Source organism: Heterocephalus glaber, unplaced genomic scaffold (genome assembly GCF_053883595.1).
Source record: "Heterocephalus glaber isolate CG9 unplaced genomic scaffold, H.glaber_assembly_v1.0 deba00001662, whole genome shotgun sequence".
In the NCBI taxonomy this organism is placed as follows: domain Eukaryota; kingdom Metazoa; phylum Chordata; class Mammalia; order Rodentia; family Bathyergidae; genus Heterocephalus; species Heterocephalus glaber.
Window position 1 is genome coordinate 17154013 of NW_028258403.1, and position 18805 is coordinate 17172817.

Here is an 18805-nt window from a genome sequence, read left to right on the forward strand (position 1 = left end):
AATTAAGTTCTAGATTTCTAATTCCTTTTTTTAAAAAAAATAATTCCGAGTTTACAAGCAATTTTAGGTACTTTTCTGATTCTCACAATCAAACTATTCTTGACCTAAACAGCTGCTCCATTAACCACTGGACATAACTTTAGTTGCATCTTTTAAATGTTTAATTTCCAACTATGACAATATAATTCTTTGTAACACCTTTACTAATGTCCAAAGACAGGCCAGGTTTCATTTACTAATAACAGGTAACATTTACTGAGCAATTTCTTCGGGACAATTTCAAAACCATCTCACCAATTCTTCAAAACCAATGAAGTAGGTTCTATTATTATCATTCCCCTTTTACCAATTAAGAAATTAGGGCACAAAATAAGATGAAGTAATTTGTTCAAGATCACCTTAAGTAAAGGAATAAAGCTGGATTTATTATTTATTTACATTAACACTGACATCTGAAAAATAAAACTACAAGTTTATATACACATTAAAAATTCATTTCAATCAATAAATTTTTGTTGAATGCCCAGTAAGTACAAAGTACTAATTTAAACTAATAAACTGGTTAGTCAATTTTATAAAGTCCTTTTATATATCAGTATCACAATAATCTTTCTTTCTGTGGTCCACCAAAATAAAGTACATTTTTTTAAATTTCCAAAATGCCTCCTTTAAAACAGAATAGTTTCCAACAATGCTATTTTCAATACATTATTTCAAAACTCACTGGAATACTTGAAGAGTTTTTGCTACCTTGACTTCACATTGATAGCTATCTATCTATCTATATATACATATCCATTTAATTAATTACAGAGTAAGTTACACATGTACATAAAAAAGTAAAATGATGAGGAGAGGAGTTTTTCATGGAAGGTGGTGAGTTGCCATGGATTCTGCTTCTCTTGATTTTCTGAGCAGGGCCTGTTTGAGGGCACTAATTTTCTCATCAAGTTCAGCCAGGGAATAGTTCTGCTATAAACAATAACACAGATTGCTGAATAAGACTCTGAAGTATCTTAATGCAGATAAAGTGCTAAATGAACTATAAATATTTAAAATATTCAACAGCTTGATGAAATATTTTTTCTCATGAGAATAATTTTAAAAACTGACCTATATATAGTGACTATAGTATAAATCAAAAGGTATAAAACAAGACTTAAATATTTCTTTCTTTTGCCTAAGGAAAAACTCTCCTGAATCTTCTGTACTTTGAAAGGCTAGAAAAACTTTAAAAAATATATACTCTTATGATCAATAGTAAGACATTAAACTTTAGGATTAGTTTAACCTTAAAATACTTAGAAGTTTAATTATGAGGGCTCGACTACTTCAGGAAAAAAAAAAGGCTATTCTCAAAATATATACCCGGAATTGTATGACAAATAAATATTAAAAAATAAGCCAAGCATGTGCAGGGCCCTGGGTTTGATCACTAGCATTGCAAAAGAAAAAAAATTTTTTTAATGTTTTCCCCAACTTTAAATTTACATTATCACCATTCAGGGTAGAAAAACCTTACTATTTAAAATTCAACTAATTAATATAGTAGTACTTTCAACAGAGGTTGGGTGAAGTCACCCTCTGACAAATACCCTTTGCTTTGGATTCTGCTAATCCGTAGTGTTCACAAAGGGGTAATGGGAGACTTCAGCACTTTTAAGCACTCTGTAGTTGATATATTCATCTGCTGTTTTAAGCAGGATAAAGATTTTTATATTTAACCCATCTTAGTCATTCAATGTCCTTGAACTGCAATTATGGCTCCAATTTAACTATATTAGTTTATACTGCCCTTTTCTTCAGTCCTAAATCTTACCAGGGTATGACCAAAAGGCAAGCACAGTAGGAACTTTTATTAATAAGATATAAATCTAATCAATCTATTTCAGAAGCCAAAATGAAGATCCAGTAACTTACTTGAGGTGGCTGAACTTTTCTTCTTTTTCCAGAAAAGTTCTTGTTTTAAAAGTAAAAAAAAAAAAAAAGGTAAATAAGTATTTTAAAAATATAAGCATCATTTTCTTTATAGCATACTGAATAAAACATAGACAGCCTTTGGGAGCTCTGACAGAAACAAAGCCTACAAATTTATCAAGTGTTTTGTGTAATTGATACCCACTATCAATTTAAAGTATATAGGATGTGGTAACAGTGAACAACATGCTTTTCTCTAGCAGTACATACTTTCCCACTAATTACCAGCTTCTAATGAGCCTTTGTCACTGCAGAAGGAGGTGTTCTCAGAGTTCTTCTACTTAGTTTCTTTTTTATAACCTTTGTATACTAGGATATTGGACAAGTGAAGTGAAGCAACAATAGAGGAAATTGAAATTTGGTATATTAGGCCAAAGGAAGCGAACCCTCCCCCCTTACTTCACTGACTATTATGGGTACTGTGGCTGTCTATGCAAGCAACCCTTTATCCACTGATTGTCTATGTGACTAAGGGAATGTTGAACCATCCACTGTCCTATCAGTGACTAAAATGAGTATGGACCCAATTCTGGCTCTTGAGTAAGAGGTCTACTGGGGATTAAGAGGCAACCTTATAGAAAAAGCTTCCTCCCTTTTGTTGAGAGAAAGCACTCACAAAAGCCAATTCCTATGGACACTGCAGTATCTGGATAAGAAACCGGAATGTGCTACAGCTGTCCTACCATCTGCCTAAGGAAGAAGCCAACACCAAGCAGAGCTGAGAGGAGAAAGAACTCGGTTCTTTGACAGTCATAACTTAGCCACTGAATCAATGAATGTGTTACCACTGGATGTCCTATTTTATATTTCCATACTGTTTAAGCCAGTTCGAGTTCAAATTTTATGTAAAGATGACAACATTCACATTGATACACTGCCTTTCGAACCTTTATCTAATGAATTCTTTCTATACTTTGCTCTTAGTTTTACAACATCACAAAGTTTTGAATGTCAAATTAGCAAATGAGTCTATTTCATGAAACTGAATGTAGGTTGCAAAATTTTCTCACTAATATTTCTGACCACTGAGATTTACAGGTTATACATATATATTCTTTCCTTTGTGCCAAAAGCTGATCCAAAGAACATCTAGATATACATCTTATCAGTAATAACAACAGGAAAACATTAAGTGTCAGAATTAATAAATATGGAATAACAGAGCTCAGATAAATATGCTCCTTCCTTTACCAAAATAAGCCAGATACCTGTGGTGGGGTCTTGAGGCAAGTAAGAGCTTAATGCTTAATTCCTTTGTTGCTCAGTCTCCTACTTTCCCAAGGGGTAACTTTTATACACTGGATGAAAATACACTTCATCTTGTGGTCATAACAATTTAATCTGTAGACTATCAATACGTTCTATGTCATTAAGCAATCAGATTATTTCTGTATGATGATATCAAAATGAAAAATATCAGAATGAGGAGAATAAGGGTATAAGTGGATCAATGACTTAAAAACATAGGAAAATGAGTCTGTGGGGCTTATTTTAGGCCTGAGCAGAATATTTTCACATTTAGACAGGATTTAAAACTTGTTTTAGAGGGCTGGGGATTTAGCTCAGCGGTTCCAGCACCTACCTTGCAAGCGCAAGGTCCTGAGTTCAATCCCCGGAACCAAAACAAAAAACAATACAAAAAAAACTTGTTTTAGATGTAAGTACAGCTCAATCCAAAAGGTGGCAATTTTAACATGTTTTGATACTTAAGAGAAAATATCTGGGAGCATAGCATACTAAAGAAACAACTGTACAGAGATAATTCTTCATTGTCTCTTCCCTCCCAATATTCTACCATGGCATCAACAATGCCTATAGCCTAATGAAAATGTTATATACATATGTCCAAGGAATGCCTGCTCTAAAGAAACTGAAGGGTAAAGAGGCCTCTTCTCAACCAGTCACCTTCTTTTCTTTTAATCAGTTGTAAAGGATAACTGTTTCTAAAAATAGAGTATCTTAAATGTTTTTTCCCTCCAATTCTACTGTCTTGATTCAAACTTTCATTTCTTTCTAATTTGGATGACATGACTTGCTTTCTAAATTAGTTTCTGTGACACCATTTAGACTTCATAATGCTACCAGATAGGAACCTAAACCACACGTTCATTTCTTGTTTTCTTTCTCAAAAACTTAACTGTACTCTGATTATATTGGAAGTCCAAACTGGATAGTGTAACTGTCAAGGCCTACCAAAATGTGTACACAATCTAATTTTCCAGCTGGATACAACTGTTCACTCATACTTCAGGGCCACCATGAACTTTCATGCATACACGATCTGTGCCCATGTTGACTTGGTCTTCAGCACATTCCTCTCCCAGCATAACCTCTCCCATTTTGGAACCAGGACTTTCTTACATTAGTGACTAAAATTATGTCTGGTTACTGCTTTGTGGCAGTTAACATACCTTCAGAAGTCTAGTAATTAACTATTAGCCGTGTTCTATATATTCATTCATGCATTTACTCAGTGGTACTAGGTTCCACGTGCTCAAAGACAAACAAGACACAGTTCTTGGTTTTGAAAGGTTTAAAATATAGTGTGACTAGACACATAAACACATAATTGTAAGTGATAAGTGCTATAAAATGAACAAAGTGCTGTGAAAATATACTTGTAAAGCATGTTCTACTTGCTGTTTTCAAGTATCATAATTTAAAATCAGTAAGTCAGTCTTTTGAAATACTCATGAGATTCTATCTTTTAAATAGCCTATTAACTCATGCTCTTAAAATTTGAAAATATTAGCACATTAAAACTTTTCCATGTTTTAACATGAAGGGTAAGGATCTTCAACACAATTACATTAAAAGATGCAACAAACATTGTTTTCATAATTCCTGTTTTATATGCATTGTAACTTAGTTTGGAATTTTATGTATTTCATTAAATGAAAAGAACTTCATACAACCTGCTTTAGTTTTATGAATTATATAAAATTTTATAAACCTCATTTTACATTTGAGAGCAGTAAATCTCTAAACTTCTTTTTCCAAATTTTGTCATTTAGGACCTACTGCCCTCCTTCTTTTATTACGTGACCTGCCTTCTTCCTCTGTAAATACTTCTCCTTCTATAATTCACTCAAATATATTCAAAAGATTGCTATTGTACCTAAAATGAATTTTAAATATATTTCACCAGTAATTTATATGATCCATGCTAATATGAGCTATTTTACATAAAAATATATAGTATAATCTTACTTTACATTATTTTAGTTCTAATACAGTACAGCTTTTAAAAAAATCTCAGAAAAGGTATATATAATCACCTCAGAAGACAGAGGGAAAACAATGAGCTCAGAATTGTTGGAAAAAGGCTGATGTGCCAAAGATACTTATCAATCCATATACTTTCTTAGTGTCCATGGAAAAGAGACGAAAGAATGAATGAATGCCAGAACTGAGGAATTACACAAATACAGACTAGTCTTTTTTTTTTTTGTTTGGTACCAGAGATCGAACTCGGATCCTTCCGCTTGCAAGGCAGGCAGTGGAACCACTGAGCTAAATCCCCGGCCAGACAAGTCTTTTTAAAATTCTGTTAGTTAAGAAAAATCTTGAGGTTTATGCTTGTTTAGTATGGACAAATGGTAACTGTCTATGAGCTGAGGGAAATCATTTGAGGGAGAATTACATAGACAGAGGATAACTGACAGAGCAAGGGGCCAGAGGAAGCACTTACAGGACAGCAAGTTCAGAGTTACAACACTGACCATCATCCGAGCTGGTTTCTTATGCCATGAAAATGGCCTAAAGGAGTTTGGAGAATGCATCATAGAAGTATCCCTTTTGAAAAACTTCTAAATTTTTGAAAGAGTCAAGTCAGAATTTTAAAACAACTAGATAACTCCCTAACATAAGACTCTGCTCATTTACCTTTGAATTATTAAAAAGTTTTTTACACATATATCAATGAGTGAACTGTTATACAATGAAAAATCCTAAAATAATACTTTCCTTATTTTTGAACTATATTTATACTTACCACAGATTGAAAATATTCAGGAGAGATGCCTTCCAATTCAAGGATTTTATCTTCAAGTTTTTTAATTCTCTGATAAATGTCTCTTGGAACTGGACCACCTAAATATGTTTTAAAAAGTGAAGCACTACTGAATAGTTTCTTATCATTTTTATTCTTAAAATACCATGCAAACATACTTTGTAAAGAAAGAAGAAATATTTAAACTTAAGAAAATAAAGTAAAATAGAATGAAATCCTTAGCTCATATTTTCATATTATACACTATGGGACAAATTATATTATACCTCCTCTGTCCAAATCCTTATGTTTCCACTATTGCTAGGAGTTTTATGTTAAATTTATAAGATATTGACTAGTTTCAGTGTAGAACAACTTATATTTCTGATGGGTGTTGAAAGTTTCTTGAGAGGGTAAAAATGAAGGGATAAAGGATAATTTAATTCATTGATTGAAGTATGTCATATTATTTTCAATTTATATTTCTCCCTACATGCTATACTTTCTCCTCTGACCTAGAATAATACTAAAAAGAAGTGTTAGCAATAATTATAAACAAATTTTGGGGACGGGGGATAATAAATTAAGGCCATTGGAAGTTTCAGCTTATGAATGTATCTAATTCTTATCATATCCACTGGAACTCTTCTGGTCTAGACTACTACCTTCTCTTCCTGGATTATCACAACCTCCCAACTGGTCTCCCTAATTCTGCCTTGCTTTCAAAGATTATATTCTCAACCCCTCGGCCACTGATCCTTTTAAAATGTAAGTCAGATCATGTCACTTTTCTGTTCAAACCTTCAAGTACTTTAACATTTCATTTAGACTACAACCCAAAGCATTTACAATGATATAGAAGGCCTCACAATGGCCTACATAGCCCTACATTCCCCTTGTACACCTATGGTTTCAGTTTTTCAATTCCTTTTTGTTATTCAAGTAGGCCAGACACCCTGACAGCTTTAGCCACTGTGGTTCCCTCTACCTCCAAAATCCCCTCTTGTCAACGTCAGGTTTTAGCTTCAAAGTGAACATCAGTAAGGGCTTCTCTGATCATTCTTTTAAAAACACTAGTGCTACCACATCCTCCTACCCAGCACTCCCTATCCTCCTTACCTTAATTTCCCTCACACAGTTATTGCTTAACTACATTCTGTTTGACTCCCACTCTGATGTAAGCTCCAAGAGGACTGAGATTTATGTACTTTGTTTACAGCTTGTGCACTGCACAAACCTAGGAAGCATCAATTCATAGTTTACAATGCTTGGCACAGAACAGGTGCCCAATATTTACTCATTGAATGAACACAATGAGACAATCATTATTCAATTAAAGAATACCGGTAAAGGTATTATGTCAAAGGTACCAACTTGTTAAATACAAAAAGTCTAGAATTTTTTTTAGGGGAGGCTGTGTTTTTAATCTTAGGACCTTAGTTGTTCTTACTCTGGTTAAGATAAAATAAATAACTTTTTCTTTTGACTTTGCTCTTTCTTTACCTAAAACATCTCCTTATTCCTGTGCCTTTCAAGAGCCAGTTCAAGGTTCATTGGGTCATGAAGGTTGTCTGAACCTCTTCAAAGGGAGGTTTCTTGTGTTCCCTCCCCCGACTATAACCTTCTTCACTGCATCCTTAAAATTCTACTTCACTATGTATAGTATTTCTTTTACCGAGATTATAAAACCCTTGAAGCCGAGGCCTCTGACTACATTATCTCAGTATTCCTTGTTCTTAAAAATTGTGTTTGGCACATAGTGAGCATTCAACAGAAATTTTCCAAAGAATTAACCTCTTGATACTGTTAGAGATTTCATTAGTCAATCCTTGTATACAATTGCATTTTAAATGCATCTACTTCTGGAAGAGGGGATTTACTCTTAATATTAATGTCTTATTACCCTTTTCTACCTCCATCCAGCAAATACCCCAGCTAGACTGGGTTTGGAAATTTGTGACTCTGTCCTTTCTGGTGGACATCATTCCCTCTTTTTGGAAAGCTTTGCTCCTGCTGTTTCCTCTTTGGGGGATGCTTTGTTCCCTTCAAGGGCTCAAATGTCACTTCATCAGGGATGCCATACCTTGACCTCCCCTGAAAGAGCTTAGCACTTAACTCTGTCCCATGGCACATCCACATATCTGAAAAGGTGAAATGAGCAACTGTTCATTCAGTAAACACTGGAGCACCTGCTTTATGCTGGGTGTTACACTAGGTATAAATGGTGATGAACATGACATAGTTCCACTCTGACAGACCTTACTACCTAACAGGACACATGAACATTTAACAAACACAACTGTAATGACTGCTTTAAAGGATGGCAGGAAGAACCAGGTGCTAGGAAGCTATATAAAAAGGGAGTCCGCACTGATCTGGGATCAGGAAGCAGAGTACAGGTACAAAGGCCATAGAATAGCCAAATGTGTAGGAAATGAAAAGCCCAGATATATGGCTGGAACTAATGCATGCACTATTCTCTTTAAAATTATTCTCCTCAGCCCCAATCTCCTTTCCCTTCTCTTGGTCAAGGTAAGGTGCTTTTATCATTAGCCATTCTCTTTGAGCATACTATATAAATTTATTATTTATACCAGCTGTCTCCTACAAATAGGATTCCTGTTCAGATGTAGCCTCAGTATCTAGAATAGTGGCTTAAACAGGAGCTTAATGCTATTTGTTGAATGAATGGTTAAATAATAAGTTTGGTGTGCATGTAAGGCCTATAGAAAACCATTACAGAATTTTTAGCTGAGTAGATACAACACCATTTTTTCAGCTGTCACTTACTACTTTGGGCACATTGTTTGAGGTCTCTGAAATTCAGTAACTTTATTTGTACAATAATAACAGCAACAACACCTCAAAAATATAGTTAAGTACTAAGTTGACATATGCATACTTTCAGAGTGACTGGCAGTAATGTTTGATGAATGTTTGTTCACTTTCCCTATAGCATTATTTATATGCTTATCCTCACTGAGAGGTCCCAGAGGACTTGAACCACATTTATCAACACTTTGTACCCAGCACAGTGGGTGAAAACTAAGGCACACTCATGTGAGTTCTGAAATTAGTTTTAGGAAAAGACATTAGTTTTTCATCTGTGACTTTAATAAACTAAGGCTATCATGGTCTGTTTGGAACCTGTTCCAATCTATTACACTTTCTCAATTTTAGAGAGTAACAAGAAGTGAAAAAGAGGAAGAGCATACACAATAAAAACTATAAATTTCTTGACAGTAGTTAGTGCTTTATCCATTTTTGTAATAGACAAAACTATACGTGACAAGTACTCAGTAAAACTTTGGTAACTATATGAACTAAAATTTCTTTAACCATTTGCAAAGGTACACCATGGGGCACCAGCTAACACTTTGCTTACCTGACTGCAATCGCAAGTGAGCCTCAATATTTTGGAGTCGTTCTTCTACAGCCTGATTACCACAGTCTCGAAGCATGCTGTTAGATTTATGACCTGACCCTTGAATTCCTTCAGGTCTAGTCTGTGGTCCATATGTATTCACAACTCTAGAAACTAAGTTGAGAAACTTTTACCAAAGTAAATTTACTTTTAAAAATAGAAATTCTTTCTCCCTAACAATACTTTATATTCTTTCCATAAAGATATCTAACCACGATCCAAGGATGAGAAAGGCAGTTATTTTTGTTTTGCTTTTGTTATGGCTTGTAACTAGATGTCCCCCAAAAGTCTCACACAGTCATAGGTGGGCTTTTTGGAGGTAGCTGGATCTAGAGTGTGATGCTGGGAGTAAGGATATAATGCTAGAATTGATTCATGATATGATGCTAGGATTATGGGTGGCCCACCCTGGGTATGTGTGCTACCCACCCTAAGAGAGGGTAGCCTAGATAAAATATAAGGGACAGAAAGAGGCCTGCTGTTACCACTTGTCCTTTGCTACTTCTGCTGCCTTTTGCCTGCCATGAATTGTTTTTCCTCTGTGATGCCACGCTGCACTGGAACCAGCTGATGATGGACTGAAACCTCTACAAACTGAGCTACAATAAACCTTTCCTCCTTTAACATTGGGTGTCGGGTGTTTTGTCTAAGCAACAAGAAAAAGTAACTAAACAAAACAAAATTTAGATAGGTAAGTTATTTCTATTTCATTTTGTTAATAATCTAGAATAAGCTTCTATCAGTAACAATGATATGCAGTTACTTACCCTTTACGTGACTTTTAAATCCGGGGTAAGGTGTAAAAACGGCATCAGTTCTTGCACAACTATTTTCTAATAATTCAGATGAATATAAGTCTTAATATAATCAATTTCAAACAAGAAGATTTTGATAAACTTTCAGTAATTTATATTAACACATTACTTATATGTGAATATAATTTTAAATAGTAATAAATGAACATCACATATAGGATAGAATTGAGTGATATTTATTCTCTACAATGAATCAAAACACCTAATATTATACCTAATGTTCAGATTTATGTACAGAAAAGCCATGAAGTATCATAACAATACAATTTTTAATGAAAACCAATATTTCTAAAAACTATTTGGGCCTTTGGAGAAGATAATTTATATATTATAGCATACCATATTTTAATTCCCCTTCATAGAAATAGAATTCCTTTTTATGAAAATATTCTTTTTTAAAAAATCGAGTATTTTTGATATTGCTGGCCAAATTAGCAAACATCTAATAAAATGAAATTAATTATATTATTTAAAACCTTTAATTTCAGAACGCTACATAAAAGATCTTGAAACCTCAGGTATAATACATACTTTCCCACTCTACCTAGATTTCCAATACACACTTAACACCTTTCCACCAGCCTGAACCACATGTGCCACATGCATGACTGTCTTATCAGGTGGCTTATACCACTGGTGGTATAAACAGATCCAATCACTTTTATTGGTGTTTTTATTAACAAAATTAATAAGAAGCCACCTGATGGGACAGTCATGCACATACCACTAGTACTCAAGCTGCCCCGCAGCAAAACATGAATTACAGCCTGTTGTGAACATGTAAAAACTGCTCATCACAGTCTTCTACTTCATCCTATTCTCCAACTTTCAAAAACTGCAATTACACAACAGATTATGTTTTGAAAATTTGTTTCAATTGACATGTCAATAAATTATAAAGAGAAAACTGGGACAATGTTAACATAATATCTAATACTATTAATATTTTTATATATTACATTACATATTAACATGTGTAACATATTATATGACACTATGTAATAAAAATGTATACTAATGTTTGAAATAACAAGTAAAACCATGCATTGGTAGTAAATTTTCTGCAAGATTCCCTTAAATATTTCATAAAAAATGGATGATAAATGAAATACTAAAAGAAAATTCTTTTTTTTTTTCCTCTGTAGAATTTTTTTTTTTTAATCTTAATCATTTATTTAGGTCAAATTGAGAGGTCTTAAAAGGAACACATTAAAATGTATTTTTTCAGTTTAAGTTTCATTAATAGTTCTGCTGATAAGTTGAATTTTGTGAATAAAATTCCAAATCCACTTATCTTTTACATGAGACTACTCATTTTTTGCGGGGGGAGACACCTTAAAGTATGCTTAAAGGGCGATTACTTCTCCAATCTTTTTCTACCATTTTACGGAACTAAGGGTTAAAAAAAGAAACTATCATCCATTTCAGAGCTATATTCCAAATATATAGATTAACTGACCCATCAGTGAGAAATTCAGCATGGTATAAGACAGTGAATGTATGAGTGCTAGTCACTCTCCACATCAATTCTTGCCAGCACTGTTTTGAGCCAGCAAGGGATTGAATAGGCCAAGGAATCCTGCTGAGCATTTCAATTCTTGTGAATTTCTATCCCTGGTGGTTTATAATAATAGAGTTAGCAGGGAGAACAGAGGAATAACATTAGTGACACATGTGCTTGCTCCCTCAACAGACCCTTTTTCATGGGTCGCTTGCAGTTGGATTGTGCTACCTGAGATTTTGCCTCTGTTTCACCTGTTCTGAAAAGTTAAGAGGAAAATATGCCAAATTTAGAGACAAATATAAATGTTAATATCAGAAAAAGTTGAATTTAGGTCCCAACCAGAGCCTATATTATTTCGTTAAGAGAATCAGTGTATGTATGATATGAGTCACTTTTAGGTTCATCTGACAATTCTTGTTCATAATAATTAGCTAAGAGATACTAGAGGCAACAAGAAAAATGTTCATTCTAATTATGAACTCTTCTTCATAATTTTTCCTAAGAACTACTTGCTCTGATTATTACTAGGATACTTGAATATGATCTATGGCAGTGTTATGCAATGCTGTGTATTCTGCAGCATACCTGCAGATCTGTAAACATATTATAGCATCAAGTGAAGAGGGAAAGAAGAATCTGATGAAAAACAGCAAATGTATGCACTATGAGAGAAAGGAAAAGAGCATAAGGCACCATGGTCTTCATGATAAATTAGTTGTATAGTGACATAAAACATTTCATACAACTCTGGAGTAGTGAGAAAACTGCTCCCTCTTGAGGAATACTATTAACTTTACCAAGTTCATTTTCTATCTTAACATAATTTCACAAGTGTATTTACAAGCTTGAAATTCATATTGCTTAGTTCCTTCATAATAGCGAGACTGAACAACTGCCACCCAACACACTTCATTTTCATTTCCTAGAGGAACTTTAAAATAACCTGTTTTATATCTGTGGTAAAACATTAGTCTTTTAATAATGTCATTTGATTTTTATGTAACCAAAGTAAAAATTTGTTTTGGAATACAGTAGAAGGAAATTCTACTGCCTTACTTACTAAAAACCTGTAAAATAAATTGAATTGTTCTTAATGTTATTCTTTTTTTTTAAAAAAAAGAAAAAGTACAATTATAAAATTGTGCTTAAAATCCTGTGAAAATTAACATCTAGGTAGTTACCTTGATTACAATCAATAACATTGCAAAATTCCCTGACGTTGTTTTCATTGATTTCAGCTTGCTTTCTTTCAATAAACGCAGATATTCTTCTGTCAATCTACAAACAAGTATAATTTAACAATGTAAATGGAGTAAGACTTTTAAAAGTAATGTTGTTCTCCTTTTGCCCTCCCAAAACTTACTTCTGCTTTTCCAGCCTTTATTTGAACTACTTCTGAATCAAAATGAACTTGTATCTTTTTCACATCTCCTAAATCACAATCTTTGTGCTTTTCTTCCTCTTGTCGGTCACCAGGGGGAAATTTGGCATTTAGTTCATTCTTGTTCCTTGTTTCTGTTTTTCCTATCTCTTCAATAGCAGCTGAATTCTCCTCTTTAATCACAGGCTGAAGTTTTGCTAAAAAAGGCTGAGAACACAATTCCATCTGCTGGCGTTCAAACTAACCAAAATTAATTACACATTTAATCTATTTCTATAAATGTCTAAGTGAAATATTTAATATTAATTACTAAATATAAAAAGTTGATATACAAGGATACATTGGTCTGACTACATACAAGTGTCTGCTGTTTTCTGCTACAATGACCATTAACCATTTGCTATAAATGTTTTTGAAAAAGATAAAGAAAGGAAAAGAAAGAAAACCTGAAGAAATATAAAATTTTCTTGGAGAAAATCATTCCATCACTCGTCTTTCATTTTGTGCCAAATCAAAACCTTCAGCCTCTGGCACCAATGTCACCTAATTAACATGTCATTCAGATGCCTCCTCAGAACCCTGAGGCTTAGCATTTTCCCTCCTTCACAGGAGAGCCAGCTTCTCCCTCAGCAAAGCCCCGCATTATCACTACAGCACTGGAGATTCTCCACTTGAAACTGCAGTTGGCCAAAATGAGCGAGAGCGCCTGGACATGACATCTATAGGTGTTATGTTCAGTGAACACTCAGGCTTTTCCTAACATGGCAAGGTATCTTTTTGGGTTATGAAATTAAATTGTACAAGAGAAAATGAACAAGAAAAAAACTACTAAGACCCATAGCTGAAAACAGATGTCCATCACTAAACTAGAGGGGGAAAGCCTTATTGTATAATGTAAATTATATTACCCGTTTACTTCTCCCACCCTGTTCCCTTGCCACAATTAGGTCTCATTTGAGTTCTACAGCTCATTGCTCTGCCCTTTAAAAACAGGGTTAACCATTACTTTTAACATGAGACAGAGTTAAATTTTCCCACAAAGTCACTGAATAGAGGGTTGAAAATTAATGTCTATTTCATTAGTCAAAACACACCAACACTTAACCAATATTCTAATTACTTTTTTTATAGCTACAATTTTGCTTCCATTGTTTGATATACCAAATACTACTCTTCTGAAACCTTGTTAACACCTTAATCACAGTAAAGTGACCAATCCAAACAGTTCTTATCTTTTTGACACTTCATATTTTACATGTTGATTACAGATAAACTGCAACATACATCAATTATAATTGCAGAGATGTTCAATTAGAAACTAGTGAGGTCATAATACTGTTCAGTTACTGAACTGAAATATAAAAAATATAACAATACTATTACAAATAACAATTCAATAATGACTTCTAATACCAAAGCTGAATTATTTCAAACTGTTAAGAAAAGATAAAATAGTGACTGGCTACTTACTAAGATGAGACATTAATGTCACAGAAATTACTTTCTTTTTAAAAACTATGCTGAAACTGTTTAATTGCAATAGACACTCCAGGATGTGTCATGCTGGGATAATGCCACTTCTTGAACCACTGAAAGCACTCCATGAGCCTCCAAACTCACCCAAGGCATGGAATCATTATCATAGCATGACACACACCTGCCGTGTCTTATTGCTTAATTATAACCCACCATAGATAGAACTGTATTGAATTTTCAGTGCAAGTCTAGAATTGAATAGAATTGTACTCATTCAATCTCATACCCACATCAGCTTATTTGGCTATATTGCCATAACTGTCCTGATCACTACTAAAATTAAAGAGTTAGATTCAATCTGGATATAAGTAACCTTTTATTGATAACACTATTAACACAGTGTTAAGATAGAACCGATAAATATACACACAGCTAATTTAACCACAATTGATTTCTGTCTGTGATATCAAGTTAAATTTCTGACATGAAATTTACCTGTAAATATAAAATGTGTTGCTCAAGGGCTCTAAAGAGCAATGCAGGCTGGAATGCCGAGAGGCTCTGGAGCTTGTTCCAATCGATTGTAATTTTCACCACATCATCTTTGAGGTTAAGCTTCAAAGGGGCAAACCAGCAACATCACAAAAATTACATGATTAAGCGGTATATCTGGGATTGTCACAAAAATAAGATTTCTATGGAGTAACAAATGCCTATCAGAGTCATCAAGTTTTTAATGATACATTAAAATGCTCTGCCTAGTTACCATTTTAAAAGGCCAAGAAGATGCAGCACTTCATAAAAAATAAAAAGACATCTCAAATTTAATGGAGTCGTAGGTCTGTGTAATGGGACCATCTTACAGGTGAAACCATCTAAGAAAGATAAAAAAAATGAAGGCACTTCAGCATCTAAACACCTTTGGATAAGGTCCAAAATATGCATGCCCTATTCAGAGTCCTACCACTTCCAGCTCAGGCATTAAACAGAGAAGGTACGACTGTTGTACGAAAGTTCTAATATGTGCATTTTTCTTTGTTAAATATGTACACGAATACCTACCTGAAATATATCATTATACATCATTATTCTGATATCTTCTGAATAATGTTTTTATTGTTTTCAACTTTAACCATTTAAAAAAATAATTTAAACATCCAGGCTATTCATTCAACATTCAGGTTATTCATAAAATCTAGGGACAAGTGACAAAATGTTTATCTACAAATAAAAATTAAACTATTATTTAGTTATGGAAGTCTGAAACTGAAAAAAAGAAAAAACTCCATTCTAGTTAAAAAATTTGGCAGAGAGGATGGAATGTCCAGTATTTTTGCTAAATAGTATTTTCTAGTAAGCTATGAGGTCTCATTACATGTATATTTCTTATCAGTTGAAGATCAGAACAAAAACATATACAGAAAGCTAAGGACCTGAATATAAAATTAACATCAAAATCAGTGAAAAGTTTAGAGAGCCTCCATATGCAGTCACTGAGTAAAAGTGAACCTCCATAAACATTTCTGGAGATGTGTTACAGCGTAAGATAATATTCCATAATGGAATGAAGTTAATTACATTTTATTTTTCAGAAATATTTACTAAAAATGAATCATATTCTACAAAATAAAGACACATGTTATATAAGTTCAAATACAGATCTTATGAGTTACAATTATAATAAAACAAAAATATGAATCAGTGTACTTGGAATTAAGTGATCTCTGATTATAACAGGCAGCATACTGAATAAACACTATGTGTCAGAAATTTACTGCCCTTAGAATATGAAACCAGATGGATTTAAAGTCCATGTCAGATAAGTACAAAGAAATATGAAATTTTAGGTAGGCTGCATAAGTTTAGGTTAATTACGATTTTACATTAAGATAAATGCATTTAATGCAATTGATATTACTTTAAGGCCTACATCATATATTATGTATAAAAGTAACCCATTACCATACTTTTACAGTACTCCAAGAAATCAAAAGTCAATTATGGCAAATTTATGAATATAGTTTGAGGAAAAAGCAAGTAAATACTCCAGCAATGAAAAGTATCCTATTTTCTAGGGAAAACAGCCTATAAATAATAAATCTTAATGTTTGGATCATATTCTCACTTCAATTCAGCAGAATTATGTAAGCCTTCAAGTGTAATTAAGGATCCTTAGTCTTTTAAAGATTAATTTTCAGTAGAAAGTTATTAATACAAAATCCACACTAACAATAAATTAGCTGTGTAAAATAAGCCACCCAGAAGAAAGTAAAAGGTTAAAATTAGTAAATTTTGCAATTTGGAGTAGAAAATACTTTTTAACATTTGATTTTATGCCTCCTATTGAGGCAATTAATACACTGTATCTTCCTATTGAGATAATATTGAAGGGATAATACAATGATACTTAGGATGAACAAGGGCAAATTATTGTACAACATGCACTTTAAAAATCCTTTATACATATTCCAAAAGAAAATACTGACTTTGTGGTGGCAATTTTGTAAGTACTTATTCTGGCTTTCATTTCAGTGCATCTCAAAATATAGAGTATTACCAAAATGGTTAGCATTTACTTGATGAAATAATCTTATTTTTGACACTTTTATAGATGGCCCCTTCATTGTGTCAGTATAAACCCATAGATATTTAAACATTTTTGACAGTTGACGTATGTAAAATTCAATCGCTTCTACGGTTGTACTTTTAAAATACCAGAATGTTTAAAATCTTTTAAGTGAGTTAAATTCAGTATGCAAAATATTTTAAAAGAGACATTTAAATCATAATCATTTCTCAATGTTAATTTTTAAAACTTCTGTAAATAACAAGTGAGCATAAATATTTTTCATACTAACATTAGAATATGAGTAAGCTTTAAAGTTCCAATTGTCCATGTCATAAAAATATTCTTTAACTTTCACATCATCGAAAGGTCTGGGATTTTAAGACTGAAATGTTAATAGCAATCAAAAGTTCCCACATCTCAAAAAAAAATTTTTTAAGTCCTTGGCAAACAGCTGAGTTTGAAAGTTGTCTTTTAAGAGATTCTGTTAACATGTTTCACTACAAAAACAACAAACAAAAAAAGAAAAAAATTAAAACAACTGTTAAAAAGACTGATTCTCCATCCACCTAAAGCTTTTAGTAATAACGGTTACCAATCAGACATATGTTCCATTTTCACAGGAATTTAGCTTTATCTTTGAAATAAATGCTCGCAGGGTCCACTACATGCACTAGTATCAGCTGCAGAACAAACTAGGAAATAGTCCATGTAAGATATAAAAAAAGTATTTTTAAAAGCAGGCAAACATTTTTGTTTCTCATTTAAAAACTGCTTTGATTATTACATCATGAAACGAAATAGTGATTTCATCTAATAGAACGTAACGAGACCAGTTTAAAAAACCCAATTCCACGACATTTCTGCAAAAGCGATTTATCAGCCAGTTAAACTAGCTAATAAACAACAGTTCTAATGCAATCAGAATCAGCCATGGATAACTCGTGCAATTTTACACTAGAGATACAACGGCCAAAAGGAAAATAAACAAAACCAAGTGACTCATAAGAGCAAGTCACCCCAAAAAGGCGAAGAAGGCGCTTTTCCAAAAACCTCAGGCCATACTGACCAAACAATTTCTATGATGTATACGCTGGAGGAAAAAAGACCCTGATCCCAAGGAGCCTCCTAATCCCTCAGAGACGCTTTTGGGCACTCATTCCCTACAAGCGTGCTCCTCTCGGAGCCGGTTTTCTCTTAGGCCCCCCACCTTCCTAGAGAGGAGAGCTGTAAAGTAATCTAGTCAGGAATCCGTACAGAACTAAGTCAGTTCTACCATCCTCACTCCGACCCGAGGCCACCAGGCCTGGGCTCCTCCCCCGGCCTCAGCTACGCGGTAGCCTCCACGGCTGGCCAAGGTGGCCCCCTCCCCGCCCTCCATTGGAGCGATAAAGGGAAGAGGGGCTGGGTGGGCCTCTTACGCCCTAAACCCCACTCACCTGTCCAGCCAAGGTGTGCAGGGAGCGAAAGATTTCGCACAGCACCTCTCGGGAGTGGTTGGGACTGCAGCTTCGCTCTAGGATCCTGTCATTGTTGCTTGGGCGACTAAACTCCGTGGCAGCAGCCATGACACCTTCGCTAGCCGCCCCTAACACCACCGAGGTACAATCACAACTCCACCCCCACCATACTTTTGTCGCTTCGGGATGACGTAACAATCTAGCGTCTCCT

General features: G+C 34.0%; 1 protein-coding gene across 17 annotated transcripts; it reads right to left on the reverse strand.

Annotated features, from left to right (window-relative positions):
- Nucleotides 1-404: 404 nt before the first annotated feature.
- Mbip (MAP3K12 binding inhibitory protein 1) lies at nt 405-18793 on the reverse strand. Of its 17 annotated transcripts, none has more exons than XM_087197131.1 (11): nt 18574-18772; nt 17427-17634; nt 15335-15443; nt 15064-15183; nt 13075-13299; nt 12893-12989; nt 10160-10225; nt 9354-9506; nt 5972-6069; nt 1921-1959; nt 405-969 (listed from the first exon to the last, which is right to left on the reverse strand). In XM_087197131.1, exons 3-11 carry the CDS (start codon nt 15335-15337, stop codon nt 865-867), a joined length of 906 nt encoding a protein of 301 aa, XP_087053257.1. In that variant the 5' UTR covers nt 15338-15443; nt 17427-17634; nt 18574-18772; the 3' UTR covers nt 405-864. The 17 variants fall into 17 exon arrangements, 16 of the variants coding, with proteins under 16 accessions (XP_087053257.1, XP_087053255.1, XP_087053254.1 ...); XM_087197129.1 differs by having other exon boundaries at nt 405-972; nt 10160-10249; nt 13075-13332; nt 18574-18747; XR_015445769.1 differs by lacking the exons at nt 15335-15443; nt 17427-17634 and adding an exon at nt 3186-3365 and having other exon boundaries at nt 405-972; nt 10160-10249; nt 13075-13332; nt 18574-18793.
- Between the last annotated feature and the right edge of the window lie 12 nt (nt 18794-18805).

What these genes read in the sequence shown, in the direction of transcription:
- Mbip (XM_087197122.1), bottom strand. Translation starts at nt 18,702, where the DNA reads ATGGCTGCTGCCACGGAGTTTAGTCGCCCAAGCAACAATGACAGGATC. An exon ending in TCACTTGCGATTGCAGTCAG is followed by an intron (nt 6,070 to 9,353) that starts GTAAGCAAAGTG and finishes AAACATATTTAG; the next exon opens with GTGGTCCAGTTCCAAGAGAC. An exon ending in GAAAAGTTCAGCCACCTCAA is followed by an intron (nt 973 to 1,920) that starts GTAAGTTACTGG and finishes TATTGTTTATAG; the next exon opens with CAGAACTATTCCCTGGCTGA.